The 11,414-nt window shown below is 38.7% G+C and overlaps 1 protein-coding gene across 1 annotated transcript in view; it reads right to left on the bottom strand.

Moving 5' to 3' along the window:
• Positions 1 to 5,085: 5,085 nt before the first annotated feature.
• Positions 5,086 to 11,414, bottom strand: part of LOC136871695 (uncharacterized) — a 106,100-nt gene continuing 99,771 nt past the window's right edge. The window contains exon 7 of the mRNA XM_067145214.2: positions 5,086 to 5,853. Within this exon, the coding sequence (XP_067001315.2) occupies positions 5,634 to 5,853 (220 nt within the window). The 3' untranslated portion in view covers positions 5,086 to 5,633. The remainder of the gene's footprint in view (positions 5,854 to 11,414) is intronic.

Genomic DNA, 11,414 nt, shown 5'->3' with positions numbered 1-11,414 from the left:
TTTAATTCTGATACCACATTAAGTGCTCTAGAAACCAATCTTGAACTGTTTATTTCATCACCCCTACTTCAAGCCAATCAGAAATTCGTCATTTTGAACATCTCAATATGCCCAAGTCTAATATATCCATTCAAGACAATACCACTAAATTAAATTCCACGTTAGTTTGTTAGTGAGGCTGATATGATGGTCAGAGTTGCATTTAAGGAATATTGTTACAGCTATTTTCAGGTATCCTAAATGACACGGTATATGCAGATGCTAAGTTGAAGGGCTTGGGTCTATTTTATTCTAAATGGGAGTTGCATTTACAATATGTTAGCTCTTGTAAGATTTTACTGTTGTCAAATATCCCTTTTCTAAATTCAGCAAGGCAATTTTCTGAAGAAATTTCATCCAGTCTTACAGCATTAAATGTAAAAGAAAGCAAGGCAATTTGTTACCAATGGAGCCTGATAGACACTTGCAAAGTATGAGACTTAAAAGTTTTCAAGAATTAGTATATGAAGGAACACACAAGAAAAGGTGTGTTCCTCTACAGGAAATATACACCAGCAAACTCATGGATCTGGGACCATAAAAGTCTATCATGCAGTGAATGGAGGAAGGATAACATGATGACTGCTTATGTATCAGCTGTTTGAAGTATACCAGATAGGTTTCAGGACAACAGCCTCTGTTGGCATTGCCGCAGAGAATTCGAAACACTTGCTCATGTCCTGGGAGCCTGTCCTCATGGTGAATTCTTTGATAACTCTCATCGCCATGCTGTCAGATCAGCCATTGCTGATGCTCTGAACGATGAAGGGTTCAACGTATACCAAGAATTTTATGGTCTCTCCTGTGATGGCAGCAACAGCGAATAGACATCATCACATACAAGCCAAAATTCTTCACAAAGATACATAATAGACCCTACAATAAGGCTTGAGACTCAAGTCAATCAACCTAAGGAAATCAATGCAGAGAAGAAGAACATCTATGGACCCACTGTTGATTATTTCAAAGAAAAGTATCACCTTACAGATATATCAGTCACTGGTCTGATGACTGCTATCATCCCGAGACATTTAGCAGACTTCTGAAGCAGTTCAGATTTCCAAAAGCCTTCATCACCACCATTGCAATTAGTGCATTAAAAGGCTCAGTCCCCATTTTTAGGATCCATGCACATGGACCTTAAAAAAATCACTTGTTTCTTTTGTTATTCATAGGTTCATGCTTAACCAAAATTTGTATGGTATTCCTTGTCTTTGTGGCAGCCTGCAAATTCTGTAGGAACAGTGGCAGCTGGTGGTATCTGAAGCTGGGTGTTGCACCAACATTTTCAATGTCACATTTATATATGATAAACTTACAGAAATAACAAGAAACTCTGTTACTGTTAAGTAATGAACAACATTCCTATTAAAACTGAAATATATTTGGTAGTTACAATGCAGAAAGTAAGAGGCTAATTATACTATATAGGCTAACTACAGTTATTCCTACCTCACTTGCATTGAAAATTTGCCTTCCTATTTTTTCATTAATGCAAAATGTTGGTCATATTGTGGGTGGACCAGTATGGCGTACTCTCATAGCGTGGCAAAAAAATCACTGTTGAGAGAGGAGAAAAAGCAGGCACGAGGTCATCTCCGCAGAGTGGTGCAATCTGACGGGTACATTTGGAGTTGTTTTTCGATAGGGAGCTTACTGGTCTCATGAAACACCCAAGGACCGATACTGGCGAATGTGCTACCTGATCCTACGTACAAGCTTAGGCTTACCGCTTGAGAGTTGCTGTAGGAAAGGAAAAACCCTGAATTTGATCCAAAGCCAGCAGCATTTATTGGTACATTAGGAAGAATTAGTACATCGAACAACCAAATATAGTTGATTTTAACATATTTTAAAACATATGCTAGGTTTATTCAACTAAAAACATTAGAAGAAAAGACAACAAGTGAAGTATAAAATTATTGGGAATTGTGCAACACTGCAACAATACCATGAACTGCCTCTGGTAGGAAGAATTTAAAATAAAATAAGAAAAAAAGATCTATTAAAACTTCATTAGGTAGGCAAACTGAGGTATGAAATTAATCATAGTCCTTGACAGGAATTCTTTTGATTTTGTCACATTTATTTGATATTTTATCTCTTCATATTCCAGAGTTCTTGCAGTGCCTTTAATGTTATCTCCCTGAAATACTCTTATTTGAATTATCCACTCAAGAAGAAACAAAAAAAGCAAGTCTTTTAGTTTTAGGTGCTTGTTGATATGGGACTCCCAGCTTTATATGCCATCTGATTCATGGGGACATAATTTTTCAAGTTTCCAAGGTGCATCGGCCAGGTTTCAAACTGTGACACCATGGTGCAAAACCAGTGATAATAGAAAAGCTAACAGCAACATAATAAAAGTTATAAAAATACATAGATCAGTGGCAGTCGGCTCTTGAGCACATTAGGACTTGAACACCCGGTTCTCATGCATATTCACGCATTCATGGATAATGTAAAATTATTTCCTTTATTTTGACTTGTTTTCATCAATCGATCAAAAGCATTTGACTGACAGCTGTTGGTTTTGACTGACAATGCAGGGAGCACACAGGATTTTGTGCTGTGATCCTGAATTCTGCATGCGCAAGCACATGACATCATGTTTTATGCACAGATATCCCCATAAGCGAGGAGCAGGGTAAGGTATGTGCCTTTCCATCTACAACCACCCTCTAACCAAAGACAGTATTACAGTTGACTACAAGGATTCGTCACTTCCCGTATTGCTGTCAGCCGAAGCCTCCCAGAAGTTACTATGCATTACCATGCTGGAAGATTTCGCTAGTAGTTCTGGAAGGGCGTTTGTAATTGTGGGAAGAAGTTTGCTTTATGTTGCGGGTGGAGAATCGTTTCCAGTTCCAAGAGAAATCAATTGGAGTGTCGGTAAATATGGTCACATAATTTTTATGCTTATTGTCATGCCTAGGTGAACTTTGTGCTGTATAAAAACCAAGTTAGTGCTTGCATCCTTTAATATTTACTATAATACAGCATTGTAGCAAAGTTGCTGTGAAATTTACTTTCACCAAGCAGAGTAGCTTCAGCTAACAGCTTTTTAGCTTTGAATTTGGGAGGCAGTGGGCTGGTCCCACCGTCAACTGTCCTGAGAATGGTTTTCCATGGTTTCCATTCTCTTCACTAAGATGAGTGCTGAGACAGTTCTTTTATTGGCCTCTGCTGCTCCCTCTCTCACCTTCAGCACAATACATCTTCTATGGCCCAACAGAAGATGTCGCCCTCTAGAAGACTTGCATTACCTCACCAGGGTATGGAATGAAAACACTTTAGTAGTAGTAGTAGTAGTATTAGTAGTAGTAGTAGTAGTAGTAGTAGTAGTTTCATTGCACACTCACATATTGGTCTCAGATGGATCCTCGGTTATAGGGGTTCTACCATATTACGAGTGGAAATGGAAGCATACAAAGAACTTCCAGTGAAATGATTTAATATATTATTTTTTACTGATTGGCATTATACTTTGGTACATTTGAGATGTGTACAAAAATTTTCAGTTATCAATGATCTCCATTTAGGGCTATCGCCCAGGTGGCAGATTCCCTATTGGTTGTTCAACTAGTCTTTTCTTAAATGATTTCAAAGAACAGTGAAATAACTCCACCTATCTCTCCTGTTTGTTAGCTCTTCTAGCACTCACTCAAGCTAGTACGAATTAAATATTATTTCCTTCTCCTTAAAGACCATAATTATATAATAATTTCATGTGACTATTCATAGCCCAGCGTAGCCCTTACAAGGCGGACCCTCAGAGGGTGGGGTGGCATCTGCCCTGTATAGGAGACTGCGTGTTATTGCAGTCAAGGATAGTGTTGTGTGAGTTGCAGGGATGTTGAAGACAGTACAAAACCCCAGTCCCCAAGCCAGTGAAATTAACCATTTAAGGTTAAAATCTCCGACCTGGCTGGGAATCAAATCTGGGGCCCTCTGAACCAAAGAGCACTATGCTGACCACTTGGACGAGGAGCCAAACCTTACTGCTACTGAAAACAAGCTGTCTTAGCTTTATTACAACTTGATTGTATTTCTCTCAATACATTATTTTCCTGAGAAAATATACATTCTAAAAATTTCAAATAATTTGAAGATATATTTGAGTGATTGGTTGATTTATTTATTTATTTATTTATTTATTTATCACTAATCCTGACGACACAAGGCCGATAACCTTGCAGTTAAATATCTTAAAATATTCATAACTATTGTTAGAGCCCTGCACGGATGCGGATATCCGCGAAGTTAGTGTCTTGGCGGATACAAACGGTTTGGCAGTGCGGATAATTTTGCTGTTAATTTCTAAATAATGATGTTTGTTGATTTTCACTCAGGTATACTCTTATTTTTGCTTGTGATTAGGCGACCCTTGACAGTGGTATGGGAGAATGATGATATATAAGGTGCCTTGAGACCATAAAGCCATAAGTCTGACCTGAGCCTACCTGGCTCCTGCCCACAATTAATAGAAGGAAGGAAGAAAGGTCAATATGTCGGTAGTTGTCGCAAGACAATGTGTGACTGTAGGTGTTCTGATGCCAGGTGTCAGGCATATTTAATTATGTTAACAGAGCTATCAGTTTCAATACCTTGGGTGTAATATATCGTAGTTAAATATGTACATTATCTGTAGATAACAATTCATGAATGCGGATAACCATTCGCGTATGTGGGTGCGGATGAAGGAAGTGCAGATGCGGAGCTATTTTGCTATTTTGTATATCCGCGCAGGGCTCTAACCATTGTCTTGGCAGGAAAGGGTAATTGTATCTGGATAATTTATTATGGGAATTGATGATGAAATTGTTCCCATATTTGGTGGCTAGGATAAAGGAATGAAAAAGAAAGAAAAAAAAACATTGGTAGGTTGGAGTTCATAAGGAATGAATAACATTCTCTCTAAATTATCAAACATACAGAGGTTGGGAAAGAACAATTCATCAGTAAAGCCAACATCTTTCCCCAAGGGTTATGAATTTGAGCCGTAATTAAATGCCATGTAATACTGCATTGTTGGTAAGTCACAAATTAGGTACCTGTTTTTTATTTATAACAAACACTTTCTCAACATGTCAACATTGAAAGTGGGGACAGAATATAGATGAAAGTCAGGTAAACATCCTTTCTGCCACTACCAGCTATTCAGAATAATAATGTAGTTTACCTCTGGGTGTACTATCACAAATGAAAGAAAATTTGGCAAATAAATTTACAAAGAGTAACACTCCAGAATACTTGAATATTCCATAGAATCAGTAGTTGCTTAGATCCAAATTTTGAAAGTAGATTAGGGAAAATTATGACAGTCAAAACTTGGAAAATTTGCATTACTCTTTCCCCATTCAACTGTTGCTTTTAAATTGAAATATCCTCTTCACTTCATCTAGTAATGTAATGGAGCTAAGAAAGAGAAACTTATTTCAATGTGGTCACAAATATGATCAATGTAATAAGTGAATATAAAATGCAAATACATAAAAATAAATAAATAAATTCATTTACATAAAAAAAAAAGAATAAAGGAGGGAATGAAGAATCCCTTGTTCTTTATTTAGGAGAAGAATGAGAAATGAAGATCATCCCGACTCTGAAGCTGGCCGCTGTTGCTGGCGTTGGAAGTGTAGTGTATAGTCTGGTACTGGCACTGGAGGGAGGTCCACGTTCGGATCTGACACACCTCTCCGAGGTGACGATACTGGGTCATCTCGTGACCGGAAGTAAGACCATGGCAATTGATTTCGAAGCATTGTGGGTGGTAGCATGCTCCAGGGTCGTTTCGCATCCTGGTGCAATCTCCTGGAACATTTTACATTTCAATAATAATATTTTAAGCAGATTGACATGCTAGAATTAAGTTAATTTTAATCTGTGGAGAATCTGGTCAAAATGCAGCTGAAGTTCTCAGACGGTATGCGCAGGAGTTTCAAAATACATGTATTTTGCCAAACACAGTTGTAATTAAGAGCTAAATGGGAGTGAGATTTCTAGATCATAATGGATGGGCAGGAGATAGGGATCTACGCTCAGATGGCCATCACTTAAACCACAGTGGTACGTAAAAGTTAGGAAATTTGTTTAGAAGGCTGTTTCAGAACCTACAGTACTGTCCTAGCCTCTGCTACTGTCAATGCTATTCATTGGTTTATTAGCTTCCTCGGGAGATCAGTGGTGGTGTCCGACCCATGATCACGGGTTCAATTCCAGCCAGCATTCCATTTTATCAGATCTACCTATAAAAAGAAAACTATATTAGTCGTAGAAACTATATTACTTGTATAACAGCAGCCCTGTGGTATCTTCCTACAAGGATGTACTGCAGAAGTAACAGGAGTGAAATGTCAGCACTCTGTTATCTATGAGTATGAGCTGCGGAACGCATGGCTTGTAGTAAGCAGTGGCGATCTGATAGACCGAAGCCTAACATACCTATTCCCCCGGTCCCTGCACCTATCGAGCATACATCAGAAAGTCGCGCGAGGTGAGTCGAGGGGAGAGGGATGAGAGTCTGGGCTGCAAGATCTCTCTCCGATGCCTTGCTCTCAGAAACACGTGTGACATTTTTTCTCGTTTCTTTGAAGTTTTGTATGGAACAATGTGTCAGATGCTTACATTATAATGTGCTGTAGATTTCCATCATTCTCATTTGAGGTTTGGGCTTCACCAATAACCTTGGTAGCCCTCAGTATACGCCACTGTTTTAATTTATACCAGGTGCCCCGCCAGCACCGTACTTTCTACTTCTTCTAAGTGTCCTGCATGCACTAATGATGAATGGAATGTCTAATAAATAATTTTCACAGCAAGCAGTTTGTGTCAGGATAGGAAAAGATAATAACCGGATGGTTGCACGTTTCCCAGCACTACCCGTCTAACACGCCCGCTTGCGTCAGTAAGCCTCATTTTCGAATGCTCAGTAGTAGAATGGTATTTGTTACAGTAGCACTACAGTCGCTGTCAATATATCGACAATAGTTGCTGTGTTCAGGAATGACAAATGGACAGACATAATTTTAATCTGTGGAGAATCTGGTCAGAATGCACACAGAGCTCTCAGATGTTATGCGCATTTCGCCCAACAGAGTTGTAATTAGGAGCTAATTGATCGTTCAAGACACATAACCACATAGAAGCAACATTCTGGTAGAGTGGAATGTCTGTACATGTATAAATTAATCTACATATTAAAATAATTTACTAAAAACAGCTTTGGCAAATCCGTCCATCCATTCTATTGGGCTGATTTGCTTCATGTTTGTTTTATTCTCTCCGAAATTACCTGCTGCTGAATCATGAGACATTGCTACATCATTCTAAGTTCAGCCAACTTTGGGTAATCATAAAATCAAATCATTAAATGATCACTCTAATAATTGCAGGCAGAGGCCTGCAATACATTCTGTACTAAGAGACTAACACTTTAATTATTCTTATATATGTGACTAGCTGTAGTACCCAGAGTTTCCCACTGGTTTTAGAATGTTTACCTTTAAGATTTGTATTATCAGTTAGTTATGTGTGAAGTGAAACTTTATAGAATACATTTTTGAGATGTTGATTTTACCATCTATTATGTACTTTTATAGTTATTTAGATGTCTTTGATTTCAAGTTTCATATTATTTAATTTCCGAGTAAAACTTTGTCCTTGTGGAGGCTTGATTTGACTGGGAAGTATCTGATCCTTTCAAAAAAGATATGATGATCGTAATTTCAACTCTCATTGAGACTGTCACCAATCAGCCTTCCTGCCCCTAAGAGCAGTGGATTCAACACTAATCTCGGTCATTTTAAGCTATTTACTATTAAGCCACTCTCAAGGGAGACTGAATGTGGACTTAAATGGTATCCAGAGCATCTAAATTCACCCCAGAGGCACATAAACAATCTATTCGACATTAATATTGGTTATTTTCCATTACTTTTACATGTCATCCCCTCCCCCCCCCCCCTCGGGATGTTTCATCTCCATAGTACTTTTTTCCAGATGGTAAGTCATATGTGCACGAAGTTTCGTTGAGAGCTATTCTGGAACATACCCACATACATCGATAATCTCGGTTATTTTTACATTCATTTTCAACCCTACTTCAACCTCCACACTGACTGCGATAAAGTATGACAACCATTCAGAGTGTCACAGTTCAACTTAGTGACCTCGTATATGATGCATTCGAAATTAATATCAGTAATTTTCATTTATTCTTTCAATTTCACCACCTCCGCTAGGAGCGCTAGGGGTGTTTTCCCCCAACATTTTTTTTTTTCAGATAGTAAGTCAAATGTGTATCAATTTCGTACGAGGGCTCTGCTGGAAGAAACTCAGATACATCAGCGACCCTGAAAACTATGGATTCGGCGCTATTTTCGATTTTTTTACATATCACCCTCTCAGGTGCTAGTTTGTCTCCTGATAGTAAGTCACAAGTTACAAAGATTGGCTGAAATCACTCCCATAGTCCAGAAAAGTATGTATTCAACAATAACAACGGTCGTTTTTAGTTATAATTACATTTCTCCCCCTTACCTTGGGCTTCTACGGGTGTCTTGCCCCCACAGTATTTTTTCCAGATAGCAGGTAATATTTGTACCAAGTTTAATTGATGCCTATGCTGGAACATACACACAAACTTCCATAATCTCGGTCATTTAGACATTTTCTTTTCTTCACCCCTTCTCACGCCCTTGCCGATTAAGGCTCAACTGCACTTCAATGCCATCCGGACTGTTACTATTCATTTCAGCGACCCCGAAAAGAATGGATTCGACACTATTTTCGATCATTTTTATGTTACACTCACCCCCACCCCTAAGGGTGCTAGGGGTGTCTTTCTACCATGTGGTTAGTTTCCTGATAGCAAGTCATAAGTGTACCAAGTTTGGTTCAAATCGTCCCAGTAGTCCTGAAAACTATGGATTCGGCACTATTATTGATTGTTTTAATTTAAATCTGTATTTCAGACCTTCCTCTAAAGTTCCTAGGGGTGTCTTGTCCTCACATCATTTTTCACACATACTAAGTAATATTTCCACCAAATTTAGTTGATAGCAGTGCTGCAAAATGCACACGTACATCCATAACCCCGGTCATTTTGGTCATTTTACTTTTTCACACCTTCTCGTCCCTTATGCCAAGGGGGGCTGATCTTGGACTTAAAGAATGCTAAGTGTCATTATTGATCTCATCGCCCTCCCGCGAAAACTATGAATTCAACACTTCCGATTATTTTTATATCTCGCACCCATCCAAAGGGTGATGAACTTGGACTTACTAAGAATCCAGAGTGTCACTATTCATCTCAGCGATGCCGAAAACTGTGGATTCAACAATATTTTCGATTATTTTATATCTCACACCCCTCTCCCACACCCGCAAAGGATAAAAATAATCCAGAGTGTCACTATTCACGTCAGCAACCCCGAAAGCTATGGATTCGACACCATCTTCGATTACTTTTATATCTCACTCCCCACTTGCCCCCACCTCAAATGGAGCTTAACTTCTACTTAAAAAAGTCCGAAGTGTCACTATTCATTTCAGCAACCCCAAAAAGTACGGATTCGACACTATTTTAGATTATTTTTATACCCTAACCCCTCTCCCCCTGACCTTAAGGGTGCTGGTGGTGTCTTGTCCCCACGTGGTTTCTTCTGATACTAAGTCATAAGTGTACCAAATTCGGTTGATATCGCTTCAGTGGGTTAGGAGGAGGTGTAATACATATCTACCCACACAATGACATTTATATATATGTAGACCTATGTTCAACTCGTTGGCTGAATGGTCAGCGTACTTGCCTTCCGTTCAGAGGGTCCCAGGTTCGATTCCTGGCCGAGTCGGAGATTTTAATCACTTCTGATTAATACTTCTGGCTCGGAGACTGGGTATATTTATCCGTCCTAACACTCTCCTCTTCATATTCAGACAACATACCATACTGCAAACCTTCACAGAAACACGGAATAGTGATTACATCTCTCCATATAGGGTTGGCATCAGGAAGGGCATCCGGCCGTAAATCAGGGCTGAATCCAATGTGTGGCGCAGTTCGCACCCGCGACCCCACAGGTGTGGGAAAAAGTGGTCGCAAAAGAAGATATATATATATATACCTATAGTGGTAGATTACATACAGTCACCTTTGCTCGTTGGGAACTCTCAGTTTCTCTTCGTTAGGAGTGGGTGATAACTCATGTCATTCCACAGTTCATATTATATATTTTTCACAGTTTCATATATATTTTACACATATAATACACAGCTACATTCTTCAAACTGGGCAGACCTATCAAAGTTGGTCCTATGACATGAAAGTACATCTCGATCATGGCATGCTGGATTGCTATTTCCAAATAACAGGCATAAAAATGAACCTCCTTGGCGATGTGTTCCCATCCTCCTATATACAGCATTTATTACCGGACTATCAAGATATAGCGTAAGCTGCTGTCGCCTAGCGACAATCTATCCATCAAGTCGATCCAATCTTCTTGCGGCTTTGCAATTAAGTAAAATTACCTAAAATTACCCATAATTAAAAAACTACCCATTGGATTTCATTCAAACTACTTTATAATCCCTCTCAGAACTAATAAGAACAAACTGTGAAATTTTCAACAAAATCGGTCCAGTAGTTTTTGAGTCTATTAATGTCAAATATACCAACATCCAATTTTATATATATAGATTTTCATCCTTAGTAATGTCATTGCATGCAGCCATGTTTGATTACTACCTGTCAAGCCATAGAGTATGTAGTTCTTCTGATCATGGAAGAATACTATTCCCTGCTAGATACTCTTTGATTCTGGAACCTTCCCCAGCTTCCAGATATATTCAACAGATGGCAGAACATTCCTAATAACTTACAAGCTGCTAAGAGAAAAAGTCTATGTACAAATAGACCCCCATCATGACATACTCCTTAGACATTATCTGGGAACACCTACTGAAGGATAACCTAGATATATACAAAAAAATAATGAAGGCCAATGTGTCTTAAAAATGTTCTCTACTTGGCAAAAAAATGCTCCTTTGAGACTAACCTATGAGCTCACAAGACAACTGTTCTATATAGAAGAACTGCTGTTAAAAATACCATTGCATTCTATGACACAATATTAAGCTTTACATCAAGAACTACAGGATAGAAAAGTTAATATATGGATAGATGATTACCAAATATATGGCATGATGATGTCAGAATGGATGTATTCTGACTACGAACTGCGGCATACCATAATGCACTTATTAAATGTTCATAAAACTATTGAAAAGGGCAGGCAAAGCAATGACTACGACAGGCAAATCAAGGTGAAATATCTGACCCATTTATAATGAATGCTGCGGAGCAGCGCAGG

This window comes from Anabrus simplex, chromosome 1 (genome assembly GCF_040414725.1).
Source record: "Anabrus simplex isolate iqAnaSimp1 chromosome 1, ASM4041472v1, whole genome shotgun sequence".
In the NCBI taxonomy this organism is placed as follows: Eukaryota; Metazoa; Arthropoda; class Insecta; order Orthoptera; family Tettigoniidae; genus Anabrus; species Anabrus simplex.
The sequence above is the reverse complement of the archived record's forward strand: the minus strand, read 5'-3'. Positions and strand labels throughout refer to the sequence as shown.